The sequence below is a fragment of the Talpa occidentalis genome, unplaced genomic scaffold, assembly GCF_014898055.3.
Source record: "Talpa occidentalis isolate TD23 unplaced genomic scaffold, MPIMG_talOcc4v2.1 talOcc4.14, whole genome shotgun sequence".
Lineage (NCBI taxonomy): Eukaryota > Metazoa > Chordata > Mammalia > Eulipotyphla > Talpidae > Talpa > Talpa occidentalis.
In genome coordinates, this window is record NW_023601433.1 from 28,582,516 (window position 1) to 28,601,643 (window position 19,128).

Sequence of the window (19,128 nt, forward strand, 5' to 3'; positions counted from 1 at the left end):
AATAATGACTCTATCCCAAATCTGGATAGAGATTTGGAGATCCAATATCATGAAGTTCATATGTCCCCCCACAAAAGTTCAACCCCAAACCACCTCCAGGACACATTGTAAAAAAAATTTTAAACATCAAGAAAGGAAAAAAATTCACATACAAAGGCATGCCCTTTGAATTTCTCATCAAAAGCCTCACAGGCTAGGAAAAGGTGAGATCACATATTTAAAGCATAAAAGAAAAAAATACCAATAATAAAAGCTGAGGCAGTTAATCACTACTTAACTTGCTTTTCAAGAAATACTTACAGTAGTTTTAAAGCTGAAATGAAGATACACAACACACTGGTAAAGTTAAGTGTATCATTAAAAGCAGAATACTATAATATCACAGTAGAGTGGTATATCAGTCAACTCTAATATAAAGGTTAAAGGACTAAATATAAAAAATACTATTGCTACAATAACTAGTTCATGAAAACAATATAAAAAGAGGTAATTTGTGACATCAAGAACATAAGATGGAGCAGAGTAGAAGGGTAGAGTTTTTGTATGTAATCAAAGTTATCAGTTTAAAATAGTTATATCTGTAAAATGCTTTATGTAATCACCACTGTAACTACAAATCAAAACATCCATAAAAGAGAAGGAATCAGAGCATACCACTACGGAAAATCATTAATTCACAAAAGAAAGACAGCAAGGGGGAAGAAAGTAACAAGAGAATACAGAACAGCCAGAAAACAATTAGTGAGATTGTGTTAATAAGTTCTTACCTGTCAATGTTTCCTTTAAATGTAAATGAATGAAATTCTCCAATGAAAGGGCACTGAGTGGCTGAATGGATTTTTTATATATATATTTTTTTTCCAAGATTTATTTATTGGGCCTCCCCTGGTGGTGCAGCGTTGAGTGCTGGGCTGCGAAGCTGCCCTCAGCCTCTGCAGCGCCAGTTCGATCCCCAGCCACCGACAAGGGTCCCACATGGCGCTGCAGACCTCTCCTGCAGCACCCGCTGCTCCCCTCAGCAGTGTACTTCATCAGTCTGCCTGTTCTGTTCCCCGCTCTGGCCCTGGTGAATTCTCTCACCCTCCCACGCTTCTGACTATACCCAGTACTTGTATAAATAAACAAATAAATCTTTAAAAAATATATTTATTTATGCATACTAGAGCTGGGGTGTAGGCCAGAGGTGCAGTGAAAACCTCCTAAGGACCAGGCTAAATTGTAGCAACCAGAAACTGAAAAAATGAGCAGCAACATCAGCCGCTGGAGCTGCCAGGGTGGGGATGTGATAATGGTGTGAAAGCCATTGCAGTTAGGACCCAGGCAGGTGAACTGCCTTCTTTTTTTTTTTTTTTTAAAGATTTATTTGTTTGTTTGTTTGTTTGTTTGTTTGTTTATACAAGCACTGGGTACAGTCAGAAGCGCTGGAGGGTGAGAGAATTCACCAGAGTGGGAACAGAACAGGCAGACTGATGAAATACACTGCTGAGAGGAGCAGCGGGCATGGCAGGAGAGGTCTGTGCGCCTTGTGGGACCCTCGCTGGTGGCTAGGGATCTAACTGGCACTGCAGAGGCTGCAGGCAGCTCCGCAGCCCAGCGGTCAACTACTGCGCCACCAGGGGAGGCCCTGAACTGCCTTCTTAAGCAAGAAACAACAATCTTCAGAAGAACAAATGAGATCTAGAGTGTTCCATCACATTATCTGAGATGGCAAGTTTTTGACCTAGAGTTACTAGAAATAGAAATGGGAAAGTAAAAGTTGCCCACACTCAGGATGAAAAAAGCAATGCATAAAAACTGACTCTGAACAGACCCAGATGACTTCACAAAGACTTTTAATCTGCTATTATCAAATATGTCCCCAAAAGTGGGTCTGCCTCTCGGCACTCTGTCTGATGGTGACTTGTCTGGTTGCTTTTACAGGTAGCGACAATGCCAGAATATATGAGCATGAGGTTTGGTAGCCGCCGAATCCAGTGCCTCCTTGCTGTTCTGTTCCTATTCGTCTGTATTTTCCATAATATCTTGGTAAGTTGTGTTAAAGACAGCCTAGGGAAGAAAGATAAAAATCAATAGGAAATACTAGATTTGTTCCAGAAGTTCACTTTACATGTTGGCCTCTACACTGGAATAAAAATAGCTTAAGAATACTTTACGAAAAAGAAAAGGCAGAAGCATCCTCTTTACCTCCTTCTGTGTTCCCAGAGAACGTTGGCCTTACCTGTGTCACATATTAAGTAATGCTTAAAAACAATCCAGGAGTTTCCACCATGCTTACAAGAATATCTAACCCCTTGTTGTCACCTGGAAGGACTGTCCTGTTCTAGCCGTGACTCTCTGGCCTGGTGTCTGTGTCTCCACCCCTGTGCTAACCATGCTTTGGCTACACTGCCTGCCTTACTGTTTCTTGAATCCTGCAAGACTATTCTAGTTGAAGACCTTGACATTTACTCTATACTGTGTCTAATATTAGACACAGGACTTTTCAAAAGTCTTTCCAGGACTTTTCAAATATCACCTCCTTGGAGAGACCTTCCATGGGTGTGTTCAATCTTGCCTTTATTACTCTGTTTTAATTTCTTTGTATCATTCTTGTCACCATTGAGAGTCATATATTTGCTTCCCAGTTTATTATCTCCAGTTTTTTGCACTTCAATGCAAGCTTCTTGAGAACAAGGCCCTCACCTAACTTGGTCACTGCATTACTTACTGTGCTAAAAACATATTTAGCCCATAAGACACCAAATAAATGCCACATATCACATTGTATGGAAATTCCTATTTAGTGGTATATCTCCTTTATTAAATATAAGTACTTGAAGACAGTGACTTTTTTGTGTGTCTTCTGAACCCTGCCAACTATCTACTACATGGTTGGTGCTTAGAAAGCATATGGTGGATAGATGGATAGATGAATTCTGGGAGAATCTCTACCCATTATATCCCTGGCAGAATAAGTCAATTAAATTACGTGCATATGCTTAAATGATGTGTATATACTTCAATATCAGTGTCAAGTAAGCCAAAGATTAACAAATCCAACCCACAGGCCAGTCCACCTAGTGTTATGCTTTGTACAATCCTTGAGCTTTTAAAATTTTAAATATTTAAAGGATTATAAAAAAGGCAAAACAGTATTTAACATCTGGTCCTTTGCTTAAAAAAAAGCTTGCTGTCCTGTAATAAGCTATCTTCTTTAATTTTTTCCAATGGCTGAACTACAGGAATAGTTAGAACTCTCAGCATACTCCATACTTTGAGGCTCCAGGGAGGAAGAGGCTATGTTGTAATAATTGGGCATACCCAAGCCCTAAAGCTGCTGAACTCTAAACCTTACTGAACTCATTGGGACATGAACTTTGTTGACCAACAGAACTGGGGGTAGATGTTCCCCAGTATCTACTGGTAATGGAATTGATGTGCTTACTATAGTCTTTCTTGCAGATGGCTCTAAGTCAGAGTCTTTATGGGATTGCTGTTGAAGTTTAACCTATTGCTTTTGTACTCATTTCAGGTGGAGCTGTTCATTGGTACCATGGCCATAAGTCTTGTTTGGGGGATGGATGTTAACCTGATTATCATAATCTTGCTGATAATTACTGGCATTTATGCCATCACAGGTGAGATTACTGTAACCATACAGGTGTTGGTGTTGACAGAAAAGTTCTAATTATTATGACAGAATCCTAGTAGACATTGAGGCAGGGGTCTGCAGCTGTTTCATTTTCCCTAATCTGTAGATCACATTGCTGAGGCCTGAGGGGCAGGACAATGAAAACAACAGAGGCAGGGATGCCTAATTTGTGTCCTACCCCTGGATATCAGATCAGGCTGGCAGGAACTTTCCAAAGAAACTAGCAGGAATGTCAGTAATTTGTAGGGGGAGGAGCAGGTCCTGATACTTCAGGCTGCTGAGACAAAAGAGTAGAAGCACAGAAAGGGAATGTGGGGATGTGGAGGGAAGGGAGAGCAGCAGCTTTAGACTACCTAGTCAGGCCCTATGTTGGCATTTTTTATGTAGGTAGTTCTTTTTTTATTATTTTTTATTTATTTATTTTTAATTGAGGTAATATTTGGATACCCCCATCAGGTATTGCCACTGTAGCGCACCCATCACCAAATCATCCATATTCCATCAGCATAGTCCACTATGTTTCTTTCCCTCTTTGTTCTTAGCCCTTCCCTCATCTTTGAAGGTTTGGTAGAATTCACTTGTGATGCCATCTAGTGCTAGACTTTTGTCTTTTGGGAGAGTTTTGAATACTTTTTCAGTTTCCTTGATTGTAATTCATTTGTAGATTAAACCATAAAAATTAAGAATAAAATGGCAGCAATAACTATTACATATCAATGATCATTCTAAATGCAAATGGACTGAACTCACCAGTTAAAAGACACAGAGTACTTAGTTGGATTAGAAACAGGATCCAACCTTCTGCTGTCTCCAGGAGATACACCTAAACTCCAAAGACAAGCATAGGCTAAAAATAAAGGGCTGGAAAACAATCCTACTAGTGAATGGGGCACAAGAAAAGGCAGAAACAGCCATACTTATACCGACAAAATAGATTTCCACTTTAAAAAGGTAATGAGACAGGGAGGGACACTATGTAATGATAAAGAGAACGATCCATCCAGAACCATAACACTCACCAAGTGAAGGAGCATCAAAATACATTAAGCAATTATTATCAACTTTGAAAACAGACATTGGAAAAAAAACCACATTTGTGCTAGGAGACTTCAACATCTCACTCCCACCAATGGACAGATTGACTAGACAGAAAATAAGCAGGGATACAATAGCCTTAAATGGAGAATTAGACCACATGGACCTATTAGACATTTACAGAGTACTGCACTCCCAAAAGTCAGAATACACATTTTTTTGCAAGTGTACTTGGAACAGTCTCCAAATAGACCACATTCCAGGACACAAAACAAATGTCAACAAATTCACAAAGAATGAAATCATACCTACCATCTTCTTGGACCACAAAGGTATCAAACTAGATACCAACTATAAAAAGAAAGCAAGGAAATCTTTTAATACATAGAGACTGAACAACACTACTGGATTAATGAAGAAATCAAAGAAGAAATTTAAAAATACATTGAGATAAATGATAATGAGCACACAACTTTCCAAAACTTATGGGAGGCAGCAAGAACAGCACTAAGAGGGAAATATATAACAATAGCGCCCCACATCAAAAAATAAAAAAGAACTCAAATAACCTCTTTTGAGTAAAGTAATTAGAAAAAGAACAAAAAAATCCCAAACCCAGTGGAACAGGAATAATAAAAATCAAAGCAGAAGTAAATTAAATAGAAAATTAAAAGATAGTCCAAAAGATTAATGGAACCAAAAGCAGGTTCTTTGAAGAAAAAAAAAAGACAAACCTCTAACAAGGTTCTCTAAGGAAATATGGGAGAAATCTCAAATAGGATCAAAAGTGAGAGGAGAAATCACAATAAATGCTGCAGAAATTCAGAGGATAATGAGAGACTACTATGAACATGTTTACACTAACAAATGCAATAATCTAAAAAAGGACATATTCTTAGAAGTATACAATCATGCGAAACTGAATAGGAAAAAAATATGTGGACAGTTCTGTCCCATACAGTCTCTGTCTAGCTTTTGAAAGTAGGGCCTCTTCACAACACAATGCAACACAGTGCAAATCCTGAATGCTGGTGAGTTTCCCAGGCATTTTACCATAGTCAGAGTGGAAAGAATTCATGTGAGGATTCTTTAGTCAGGGATTCTCACTACAAGGAGTAGGGGTTGGGGTTTTCTTCCCAGGAGACATTTGGTAATATCTAGAAACATTATGCGTTGTCATAACTCAGAGTGCTACCAGTATCTAGCAGGTAGAGACCAAGGATGCTACTGACTATTGCTTCCAAACTGAGTTTTCATGATTAATGACGTACTGTTTAGTTTGGGAAAACACTAGATTTTCATTCATCAAAAAAATTGAAAGTAAAGGGAATGAGAATGTGAGGCCAAGATAAGAATCTAACAAAAGACTCATGAAAAATATAAAAGAGAAGCCTGATATTCCCAGACTAAGCATAAATAATTGTAAGACCCACAGAATTATTTTTTAACATTTTAAAATATTTTAATAGGATTTGCAAAGTAAAGGAACAAAATTTTTCAGGAACAAATTGGTGACTGTTATGATTTCATCCCCCACAAAGATTTTGAAATCTTACCACATGTTATCTGTGAATATGACCTTATTTGGAAATAGGATCTTTGTGGCTATAATTAAGATATAAGTTAGCATGAATTCATACTGAAGTAGGGAAGACCCTTAATCCAATATTACTGATATAATTTCAAAAGAAGAGAAACACAGTGAGCAAACCATGTGAGGGTAAAGGCAGATATTAGAGCAATGCAACTGTCAGACAAGGGTTGCCAAGGATTGATGGCACTACCAGAAACCAGAAAGAGGCAAGGAAGGATTCTATAGAAGACCCACAGAATTAAAGGGACAAAAGATGTGAATGTGGAACTCTGGGAGGAAATAAGTACGTAGAATAGGGATGCAAAAGTAACTCTCAGCAGAGAGAACCAATGTGGCTCTTGTTTCTCTTTCTTTGCCTATTCAGGTGGTTTTACAGCTGTGGTTTTTATTGATGCAATATATACAGGTATACTGCTTCTGGGATCAATCTTGTTAATGGCCTTTGGTAAGTAAATCTTCAGAGGGCTAGGCACCATAGGTGGGAATCTTTAAATCTTGGAGCTGCCTGGGGCCATTTCAGCACCTTCATCTAGAAGATGAAGAGCCTGAGGCCTTAGGAATCCAGGAGTGTTGTCTAAGGTCATGCTAAAAGGTAAGGAGGAAACTGCTCATTTAAGAAGAAAGAGGAGTAGAGGAATAGGAATGGTACTGACATCTTGTGCTTTGGAACAGAGGTCAAGGTATGCCTGTATCTATGCCCCAGGCCATGCTCTTCCTGTCCAGTTATGAGCCTCTCTTCTCCACTCAATTAGATCAATCTGAGAAGACCAGCAAATGAACCACCCCAAAGGTGGAGTCCCATGATTATCCATCTACGCACCTTTCTTCTCTGGTCTCTCATCACTGCTATACAAGCTTTATATATATAAAATATATATTTTAATATATAAATATATGATTTATATTATACATATATATATATATATATATGCTCCTTGGTGGTTCATTGTGTCATATAAATAAAGACAAAAACTTCTTAAGGATAAAAACTATTGTATGTCTCACACAATATGCAGCTAAAGCACATGGTAGGTACTTATTAAGTATACTAAGTATGAAAATATTAGTTGGTATGAATTGAGCATCAGGTACAAGAGGGTATTTATCTATATTATCTCATTTAGTTATCACAATGACCATGAGACATAAGCTACTATTGTAACCCCCATTTTCCACACAAGCAGGCTGAATCTCAGTTAAGTAACTTACTCAAGAGACACCAAGAGCAAATCTCAAAGCTGCCTCTCTCTTGACACCAAAGCCCAATATGTGAATTAACACATAACGGTACCTAATGGCAAGTGTCATTATCTTAAAATGGAAGTTTCCTGCCATTAGCTGGGAGTATGACCTTAGGGACATTGATGTTACCACTCTTCCATGGGTCAGACTGATATTGTAGAAATCTAGAAGAAAAGCCATTGGCTTAGGTATTAAAAAATAATTGAAATTATCTGTGAGTTTAATTGAAGGATTATGGTTCCATAGAACATGGAATGGGAACACATAGAATCAAACAGAATCACACAATCCTCAGTCTTAACCATTCACTAAGCATTAGTCCACCTAGAATATACTCAATTCTGTGTTGCTGAGACACAAAATAGATGTCAAATATGATCCAGGTACTTTTTAAATAACATGAGAGTCAATGACTAATTTGAGTGACAAAATTATAGACTATAAAACACACTAAACAATTGTGTTGAAATGTGTGCTAGTGTTAAACATCAATATTTAAAACCTGTCAAGCCCACCACAATAGTTAAGAATGACATCCATTTATACTTCAGTAGTAGGTGAAATGTTCCATGTAATGTTAGGATCTAATTCTTATGTTGAAATCCAGTGTGATGACTTTAGGAAGTAAAACCTTTGGAAGTTGATTAGGTCTTGAGGGCAGAACATATTTGAATGACATTCATGCCTTTCTAAAAAAGACCATAGAGACCTCCACCATGTGAAGACACAGTGAGAAAATGGCCATTTATGAACAAGAAAGGAGCCCTCGCCAGATACCCAGTCAGCTATCACCTAGATCTTGTACTCTCCAGTCTCTAAAACTGCAAATATTTGTTGCTCTCCAATCTGTGATATTTTGTAAATAGCAGCCTGAGCAGACTAAGATATTTTCTGAGAAACATAGTAGAATTTTTAATTGCATTCATGTTAGTTCCTTTGATAAAGTATTGAACAATTTTTTTTTCTTTTTAAAATAAGAACTTGCACCTCCCTATGAATGGTGTTCTTCAAACTAGTCAACATGGAAACTCATGCATTTAAATTTTCTATTTTTAGCTTCCCAGATCAACTCTCCAGGGGCAACCAGTATTGTATGTTTTGTCTGTATCCTTCCAGAGATATTCTTCATATATATGAAGTTTTTTTTAACTCTGAGCTTTTTTTTTTAATAGAATGCAAGCAAAATTTTGCAACCTGTTTTTCCACTGCTAGTATTATGTCACAGGGAAGTTCTGTGTCAGTGAATAGAGAATCACTGCATCTTTTTGTTTTGTATTTGTAATAGGCTTTTTAATTGAAAAATGCACAAGTTGAAGTGTTTAGCTAGATGAAATAATCACAAGGTGAAGATATTCTGGTAACCAGCACCAAGGTTAAGAAGTTATCTTTTTATTTTCTTCCTTTATGAACATTTTTACCTTTTGTTTCTTTTCCTTGCCTTATTACATCGACCAGGACCTTAGTACCTTAGATTTTTCCATGATTATCATGTCATCTGCAAATAATTATAGCTTACTGGTTTCCTAATTTGAATTCCTATTATATCCATCTCTTGCCTAGTTGTTACAGCTTTAACTCCAACACTATCTTGAATAGTGGTGGTGAAAGTGGATATAGTCATCTTGCACCAGATCTTAATGAAAAAAGCTTCTAGTTTTTCACCATTGAAAATGATGTTAGCTATGGGTTTATCAAATGTGACCTTAATTATGTTGAGGTATATTCCAGCTATCCCATTTTTTATGGTTTTTGTCATAAATGGATGTTGAATCTTACACTTTCTTGGCATCTATTGATATGTTTATATGATTTACATTATTCCTCTTATTGATGTGGTAGATTACATTGATTGAGTTTTGGGTGTTGAACCATCCTGTGTCCCTGGAATAAATCCTACTTGGTATTTGATCCTCTTAATGCACTTTTGAAATCAGTTGGCTATTGTCTTGTTGAAGATTTTTACATCTCTATTCATCAGGGTAATTGGTCTGTAGTTTTCATTTTTTGTGGTGTCTTTGTCTGGTTTTTGGTATCAGGGTAATGTTGGCCTCATAAAATACATTTGGAAATATTCCCTCTTTTTCAATTTTTTTTGAAGAATTTGAGAAGGGTATGTATTAGCTCATCTTTGAAGGTTTGATGGATGCATTACTGAAGCCATTTGGTCATGGACTTTTATTTGGGAGACTTTTGATTACTGTTTCAATTTCCTTGTCTCTAATAGATCTGTTCATATTTTCTATTTTTTTCTCATTCAGTCTCAGATAGTTGTATATTTCTAGAAATTTTTCCATCTCTTCTACGTTATTCAACTTATTAGCATACAAATATTCATAGTAATCTCTTATGATCCTCTGAATTTCTGAAATATCTCTAGTAACTTCTCTTTCATTTCTGATTATATATATTTGAGTTTTCTCCCTTTTTTCCCTGTGAGACTAGTCAGAGATTTTATTTATCTTTTCAAAGAACCAGCTTTTGACTTTATTAATCTTTTGGACTGTCTTTTTTATTTCTACCTCATTTATTCCTGATATGTAAAGTTCTACAACTGCCATTTTGTCCTTAGTTTTCTGGTTCTATTTCCTTGTTCAATTATTTGAGAATGTTCCTCTCTTCAATTTAGATATGAGAGCTACTTTCAACATTATCTTGTAAGGGAGGTTTAGTGTTTTCAAACTCCTTCAGCTTCCGTTTATCTGAGAAGGCTTTTATTTCTTCCTATTATCTGAAGGGGAACCTTGCAGAATAAAATATTTTTGGCTGGCAGTTTTGATCTTAAAGTACTTTGATCCTGTCATTCCATTCTCTTTTTGCCTGTAATGTTTCCTCAGAGAAGTCAGATGTAAAACTGATCAATATATTATTAGCTTCCTCACTCTTGCCAGTTTCAGTATCCTTTCTTTGTTCTGTAACACTTGGAAGTTTCACTACTATGTGTCTTGTTGTAGGTCACATTATATTTAGGTAACCAAGTTTTCTTTAACTCTCATGGACTTGTATATTTAGTCCTCTAGGTTTTGGTAAGTTTTTCTATATTATTTCTTTAAATAAGTTCTCTGTTCCCTCTCTTTCTCTTCCCCTTCTGGGATACCCATTATTCTTAGATTACCTTTCCTCATGGCACCAGATAGGTCTCAGAATGTTCATTTTTCTCCTTCATACTTCTTTTTTCTCCACCTGGATACTTTGTGCATTATCATCTTTGAATCAGGTCATTGTTTCAATCTTCCATTTATTCATTCTCTTTCCATAGCTTCCTCTGGAATTTTTATCTCCTCTACTGATCTTTTTATATCCTGCATTGCCATTATTTTCTTAAAGCTTCAGTTTTAATCTTCACTAATTTTATTTCTCAGATACTAATTTTTTTCTGAGTTTTCTTGCATATTTTTGATAAGCTTTGCTCTCTTTTCCTCTGTTTCTTTCAATTTCTTTATCATGACCATTTTGAACTCCGAATCTGATAGGAAGGAAAGATCTTCCATGTCTTTGAGTTTGGTTTCTGGAGATTTGTTCTCTCTGTGTGTCAAGTAGTGACCTGAGGATTCATGTTGCCATTTGTTGTTTTCCTTTATCCCCATTATTAGCTTTTTAGGTTCAATTATATGTTCAAATATCTTAAGTGTTCAATGTGTTCCACTTTTCCAGTAGATGGCACTGTATGTCATGAAGAACTGGAAATGTCTTTTCTGAAGTTGGGGAGGGGACTGGAGGTCAGTCACTAGAGAATGTGGTGTGCATAGGAGCAGTTCGTGCCTGTGGAACCACTAATAGCCCTCCTCTCTGAGTTTCAGATCCCACATCTCTGCAGTTTGTGGGCAGGGCTTTCAGACCAGCACTTTCAATTGCAGTTTCACTGTATCAGCTGGGGCCCTAAGGGAAGTAGTAAGGGGGCATCACTCCTTTTTGCAGTTTGTCTTTTTCACTAGGGTCTCTGTCTACCTGGTTCACCCCATCACTTTTGCATGTATCTCCCTATAATTAAATTACACTAAGCATCTCCACCTTCCCCACAATCACCTTGTCACATGAGCATGGATTTGAGCAGCAGTTTCCAGGCACCTCTTGCCACAATCTCCAACAGCCTTTTGTTGTGTAGAGTTGAATTTCCTCAACACCTCTTTTGTGTATGGTCAATGTTGGTTTCTAGTGTCCAAGAGATGCTCTAGTTTCAACCAAAGTCACAAGATCCTCTCAGACAACCAGAAATATCCATGGCAGAAAATGACAATTGTATTGGTCTTTCCCAACAAATTGTTATAGGGAATTAAAATCATTCTTTGCAAACTCTCCATGCAGCAACTCTGGAGTTGTATTATAAGATCCCCTATTTCCTGGATCACTTTTTTCTAAGTTTCATTAGAAATTTCCTGAATAGAGGTTACAAAGATGATTCTCAGGTCTCTGAATTTTTAACAAGCTCCTACCACTCTTTATGCCATGCCCATACTTAATCCTCTACCTTGAAACCTAGATGAATTTTTAACTTGATTTCAATCATATAAATTTTAAATTTTAAATATTGAGGTCACATTTACCAACCTTCCTTTTCCCTTCTCCATCTTATTTAAGAACATACTCCCTGACACAAGTTAATAATCTCCCATTTTCTTCTAATAACTTTACAGTTTTCTCTTTCATCTTTTCAACCCATATGGAATTCATTTTTAAAAGTGCCATGAGGTCTCTTATTCATTTTGTTGTCAGCTCAGTATCTTTCCACTGACTAGTCTTAACTCCAAATTATTCTGATCTATTTCAAAAATCAATTTACATCAAAGGAATATGGTTTAATATGCCAAAATAAAGGGTTTTTTTTTTCAGTTAAGCAGGTGGAATTATGGGTGTTTTAATAAGTCTTTTAATATATTTTTCTTTAACATTAAGACTAGTCTACCTAATATATTGGTGGAGAATGTCATACCATAAACTCTAAAGGCAATTTCAAATACAAAGTTTTATAAAAGTTTTGCTGGCATTGCAAAAAAACAAACATTAAATTTCTCTTTTATTCAGAATTTGTTAGATAACTTGTAATGAAACTTTAATTCCAAATTACTATAAGCAAATAACTACTTTCATATGGTTCACATAATTAAAAATTCCAGGAGCGCATTACCTTCAGGTATGCCTAGATTCAGGGTTCTGAATGAACTGGGTAGACAAAAGAACTTAAAATTCCTGTGTAGTTTAGAATGCCAGAGGAAGGAAACAGGTTTTTTTTGGTTCCTCAAGCATAATCCTGCAACAAATTCTTATTAGCCTGTCTTGGATCTCATTGCACTCCTGACACATCAGTTGTTGCCCAGGGGGTGAGGAACATTGGCCAGACTTGGGTCACGCACATGACTAGAATGGTTGGCATTTTGACAAGGCTTAACTAAGCCACACAGGATAGAATATAACTGGGGAAAAGGGTTCTGTTCTCAAAAGCAAGTCCCACAACCACTAATGTCCACTCTTCCTTCTCTTTGAAAGAGATGCTATTTTTTCTAAGTACATATGATTTTGACTTTTTATCAGTCCACTGTGCTTTATATTTCCAATAGAGTCAGTCAAACTGGGCATTTCTCTGCATTCTTTGTTCTTCAGACATATGCTATTGTGCAATTTAAGATACTGATAAATATTATGGTATTTTTAAGCCTTTGAGGATGTGGGAGGATATGAAGAGCTACAGGATAAATACATCGTCTCTAGACCACAAAATATCAGCGAAGGAAACTGGACTGCCAACTCAAAATGCTACATACCACGCGTAGATTCTTATCATATCTTCCGAGATTCCATAACTGGAGACATACCTTGGCCTGGACTCCTCTTTGGTGTCTCTATCCTCAACTTGTACCGTTGGTGTGCCAGTCAGGTAATTAGACACCTTGAAGCAAAAGTAACTACACTGTGGCTCAGTAGTGCTCATACATTCCAGGTTCCACCACCATCTCTGCACCTGTAGGTAACTGTGGCCTTTCTGCTTCAGTGGTCATTTTTCCCTTCCATATTTACTTGCTGCCTAGATAAGTTTATAAGAAATTATGTTTAGGGGCCTCCCCGGTGGCACAGTGGTTGAGCGCTGGGTTGCGAAGCGGCCCGCGGCCTCTGCGGTGCCGGTTCGATCCTCGGCTGCTCCCCGGCCACCGGAGGAGGGTCCCACATGGCACGCAGACCTCTCCTGCCGCCCGCTGCTCCCCTCAGCAGTGTACTTTGGTCCTTCTGCCTGCTCTGCTCCCCGCTCTGGCTCTGGTGAATTCTCTCACCCTCCCGCACTTCTGACTGTCCCCATTGCATGTATAAACAAAAAACAAACAAACAAACAAATGAATAAATAAATAACATGCCTCTATAAAAAAAAAAAAGAAATTATGTTTAAAATATATTTCTCCCACAGTCCCATCTATGACACATTAACTTCTTTATTTTTTATCTTTTCTATAATTATATCAAGGCATAGTTTGTTGGACATGAAAAATATGTCCATTCTCCCCAATTATGTATAAATTAAATGTAACCAATCTGTATGTCAGTTGAATTTTTTAAAGAGTCAGTTGAATTTTTTAAAGATTCAGATTTATAAAAACTATATGGCTTTTTATTAATGGTAGATCATTAAATATATTGTAAAATATATGATAAAAAGGTCCTATAGAAATAAAAAGGAAGTACAGCTGCCCACAATAACATGGGTCAATATTCAAAGCATGATGGCAAATAAAGGAAGCTATACCAGAAGGCTGGATACTGCATGATACATTTGCATAAAGTTTGATAACACGCATTGCTGTTATATTGTTTAGGAGTGCATAATTAAGTGGTAAAAAAATTATAAAGAGAAGCAAGGAAAAAATAAAATAGTCACAAAAGCAGTCATTTCTGGAGTAAGAGAAAAGATTGAAGTTTAAAAGAAGCATGTAGCAGCAGTATTTACAGTCACCAAAAGGTGAAAACAACCCAGATGTCCACTAGTGAGGGAATGAATAAACAAAATGTGTAGCCATACATTGTAGTATCATTTAGCCATAATAAGAAATAAAGTGTGGATACTTTATTTAAATAAAGTGCTGGGCCTCCCCGGTGGCGCAGCGGTTGAGCGCTGGGTTGCGAAGCTGCCCGCAGCCTCTGCAGCGCTGGTTCGATCCCCGGCTGCTCCCCGGCCACCAGAGGAAGGTCCCACATGGCACGCTGACCTCTCCTGCCGCCCACTGCTTCCCTCAGCAGTGTACTTCGGTCCTTCTGCCTGCTCTGCTTCCCGCTCTGGCTCTGGCGAATTCTCTCACCCTCCCGCACTTCTGACTGTACCCAGTGCTTGTATAAATCAATCAATCAATCAATCAATCAATCTTAAAAAAAAAGAATTACAAAGAATTTAAAAATAAATAAATAAAGTGCTACAACTTGGATGAATCTCAGAAACATTATGCTAAGTGAAAGAAGCCAGACATAAAAAGTCACCTGCATTATGATTCCTTTTATATAAAATATCCAGATTAGGCTGGATTTATCAGGTTTCCCGGGGGCTGGGGGGAGGAAAGGAAACTCATTGCTAATGGAGCTAGGTGTTCTTCTGGGATAGTGGGAAAGTTTTGAAACGAGAGGGAGACAGTGCTTGCACAACATTGGGAATGCACTAAACACTACTGAATTGTTCTCTGTAAAATGGTTAATTATACGGTTTGTGAATTTCACCTCGATTTAAAAAAAAAAGTCGGAGACTTCTGGGATGCTGCAGTGTTCCATCTCTTGCTTTGGATGGTGGTTACGCAGTATGCTCTGTAATGTGCTTCAACTGTCTTTCTGTAAAGTACTTCTCTGTGTTATATCACTAGTAAAAGAGATTTAGACATTCTGTGGAAAAGAAAATACCACATTAGTTAACCCAAGTTTGAAAATGGAAAGCAAAGGGAGAGAACTTGTCTTATCAGATGTTCAAACATAAAACCCACAAAATAGAAGTAACAAAACAGTTTGAAATTTCCAAGAGTACACCTACAGACTAATGGAACAGAACAGAGCTCAGAGGCAGACTTCTGTACTCATAAAAATTTAATATGGATTGGAGTCTCCTCGAACCAACAGGGGTGACACAAGCTCTCTGATGTTAGAAAAACCACCTTACTATTTGGCATAACAAAAGTTCACTTTATCTAACACTTATGCAAAGGTGTACATTAGCTGATTAAAGACTTAAATATGAAGAGTAAAACTGTACCATTAAGGGACGGTAATGTCAGAGCATATTTTTGAGAAGGGGGAAGTCCAAATCGCATCAGTTTACATATTACATATACAGTTTACATATTACATATGCATTTGCACATTACATATACAGACTTTGTTAACAAAGATTCCAGACAGTGTTGCTTGTTTGTAATGATGAGCAGCAACAAAACAGCAACAAGAAAAGGAGCTCCAATAGAAATGTGGGCAGAAGAAAATGACAGGCAATTTATAGAAAAGGAAGTGGAAACAAACATAAATACCAGCAAGAATATAATGCAGTACTATCAGGGAAGTACAATTTAAAACCACAATGAGGGCCTCCCCAGTGGCGCAGCGGTTGAGCGCTGGGTTGCGAAGCTGCCCGCAGCCTCTGCAGCGCTGGTTCGATCCCCGGCTGCTCCCCGGCCACCAGAGGAGGGTCCCACATGGCGCGCAGACCTCTCCTGCCACCCGATGCTCCCCTCAGCAGTGTACTTCCGTCCTTCTGCCTGCTCTGCTCCCCGCTCTGGCTCTGGTGAATTCTCTCACCCTCCCTTGCTTCTGACTGTACCCAGTGCTTGCATAAATAAATAAATAAATAAATAAATAAATAAATAAATAAATAAATAAATAAAATAAAACCACAATGAAACTGGCAAAAACTGAAAAGCTTAATAAAGCCAAGTACAGGAGAAGATGGGGACATTTTGGAACCCTCATGTACCTCTTGTGGAAGTATAGATTGGTGAAGAGTAACCTTGCAGTATTTAATAAAAATAAGTATTGGTATACTCTATGGCCTAGAAATGTTGCTAAGAATCTCCAAAAATAGATGTTCATGCAAATTCATCAGGGCCTATATAGGAGACATATGTTAGTGTTACCACTAAGTGTTGATTCCTATAGAGTGGGCAGGTGAAATATGGGGAGGTGATACTGAGGATGCAACAATTTGAAGCAATTGACTAGATGTACACATAACAACAACGATGACTCTTTAAAATGTATTGAGTGGAAGAACAGGAAGATGATTTCTAGCACAATGCATAAGCATTCTCTGTAACATAGCTATTAATTTTTATAGCCTCTATTATGTGTTTATGCTACTGAACCTAGAAGAAAAGAAATTGTTTCTTACATTTTTCTTTTCAATTTCATCTATAATGATAACTTTAAGAGTTTACCTGGAAGGCCTCCCTGGTGGCCCAGGCGGCTGAGCGCAGCACTGTGAAGCCTCTGCAGTGCTGGTTCAATCCCCCTGGCCTCGGAGCAACCCACATGGCAAGCAGACCTCTCCTGTCTCGCCCTCTGCTCCCCTCAGCAGTGTGTTTCATCACTCTTTCTGTTCTGTTCCCCGCTCTGTCTCTAGTGAATCCTCTCACCCTCCTGCACATCTGGCCTGTACCTCAGCTCTTGTATAAATAAAAAAAAATAAATCTTAAAAAAAAAAAGAGTTTACCTGGACTTCCACATCTGACAATATGTAAACTGGATTTCCTGAACTATCTGCAATCAATACAGAACACCTAGGAACTTTGGGTGAAATATAACAAACATCTTATTGTAGTCATAGAGGCACTCATAAGAAAGGAAGAAAATCTCCAGACGCTAAAAACAAAAAGAGAATTGAAATCAAGAGAGCTAAGTTGACATTGACACTGACTGTCCCTGACAGCATTTACCAAGCTTGGTTTTCAAAGACTTGGGTTTAATGACTATGTAAGGACAGGGAAAAGGTCTTGAGTTCCTGAGTGGTCAAGAATGAACCCTCCATGTAGAACTTGGATTCTTGAAAGACTGTAATGACATCAAAATGGTAGACTTGGTGGGGGGGGGGGGGGCGGGGCCGGAATCTACCATCAGCCAAAGAAACAACAGCTTAAAAAAAGTGCCTCAGCCTGGGTTCTAAAAGGAAGGAGAAAGTCTCTGAAATTTCATAATATCAGGCCTGCCTTCTTGTACATTTGGGTTTTTTATTTACCTCTGTATTCAGGAAAACTCCATAGTAACTCATCCAGAATTTGTTGCAATCTGACCTGGCAGGAGTAATGGCAAATTCCTTCAGAATTGATGCACCTATAGCCAAAGTTTTGTATTTCCATAAGTAAATTCCTACTCAACATGAGCTCCCAACCCCAAATTAGAAAACATTGAAGAATCAAGCCGCCATGAGCAAGAAATAGAAGAATTAGTACTAGCAAACTTCAGAAAATTAGGTACTAAATGCAAAATAAGTGTTTAAGGAAATAAAAGTGGACCTGAAACATTAACAAAGTTCTATCAAAACAAGATAGTCAAATTTGAAAATGCAAACTTTGAGAAATGAAATATATACTTAGTGAAATGTAAAACTCAGTAACTTTTAAATAGATTAAACATGGTTAAGGAGGGAGTGGGAAGAGCAAAAGAGACGGTGACGGTGCGAGGGTGTCTTGGTGGTGGGAATTTTATGGGGGTTACACCTAAGCAGAGATATCAAACATTGTACAAAAATGAATAATGATGTAAATATATATAAATAAAAAAACATGGTTGAAGAGAGAAAATTAGTACTCTTGGAAGAGAAAACCGATGAAATTATGCATAAAGCACAAACATGGAAATGGCGAAAGTGAAAAAAAGTGACGATAGAATGAAAATCAAAATGCATACCATAGGAGTTTCAGAAGAAAAGGAGAGCAAAGCAATACTTCAAGAGAGACAGCAGGTGATAATTTTTATAATTCTTGAAAGATCAAGAATCCAGATTCTGGAATTACAGTGAGTCCTAAGCAGAACTGATTTAAAAATCATAGTGAAAGTTCAGAGCACTGATGATGAGATTTTTAAAGTCACCTGAGAGGAAAGATCACTTACACAATAAGACAGTTATGCCCACAACAGACTTCTCAGCAGCCATGGTGTATCCCAGCGGTGGAAGAACAAAATTTTCAAAGTATTGAGGTAAATGTCAACTTCAAATTACATGCCTAGATAACATTATCGTTCAAAACCAAGGGCAAAATAAAGTCATAAACTTCCTCAAAGAAAGACTGAAAGGTGTAAATAAGGCAAAAGGAAGTACTAAAGAGCAAGTAGGAATATGTAGCAAAGATACTGATAGGTGGGTGAGAAAATCTAAAGCATTGGCTAAAAGTGAATAATTATGATTATAGGAAGTTAAAAACAGGAGAAAACTAAAATGGATCACAATTTGAAGTATGTCTGTAGACCTTATATTCAGGAAGATGAGGATATTGATTTACTTTATACTTGAAGTTATATCCATGTTAGAATTTTAAGGATAATTACTAAAAGCATAGAAGTAGAGTATATTACTTCTTAACCAGTAAAAAAAAATGATTTAAGAAAAATAGTTTTCAAAAAGGCAAATTAACTAATTGAAGGAAAATTGTTAATCTTTGGCCCACCATCATTTTTAAACAAT

At 37.4% G+C, this 19,128-nt stretch overlaps 1 protein-coding gene and 1 long non-coding RNA gene across 3 annotated transcripts in view; one reads left to right on the top strand and one right to left on the bottom strand.

Annotated features, from left to right (window-relative positions):
• The window catches only part of LOC119244487 (sodium/glucose cotransporter 1-like), a 62,336-nt gene that overhangs the window by 12,949 nt on the left and 30,259 nt on the right, over window positions 1–19,128 (top strand). The window contains exons 5-8 of the mRNA XM_037510240.2: window positions 1,921–2,025; window positions 3,512–3,617; window positions 6,625–6,705; window positions 13,151–13,371. Coding sequence (XP_037366137.1) covers window positions 1,921–2,025; window positions 3,512–3,617; window positions 6,625–6,705; window positions 13,151–13,371 — 513 coding nt within the window. The remainder of the gene's footprint in view (window positions 1–1,920; window positions 2,026–3,511; window positions 3,618–6,624; window positions 6,706–13,150; window positions 13,372–19,128) is intronic.
• Window positions 1,828–17,480, bottom strand: LOC119244488 (uncharacterized). Of its 2 annotated transcripts, XR_005125056.2 has the most exons (4): window positions 17,161–17,480; window positions 15,189–15,347; window positions 13,310–13,518; window positions 1,828–2,046 (listed from the first exon to the last, which is right to left on the bottom strand). It is a non-coding gene; the product is annotated as an uncharacterized LOC119244488 (long non-coding RNA). The 2 variants fall into 2 exon arrangements; XR_005125057.2 differs by lacking the exon at window positions 13,310–13,518.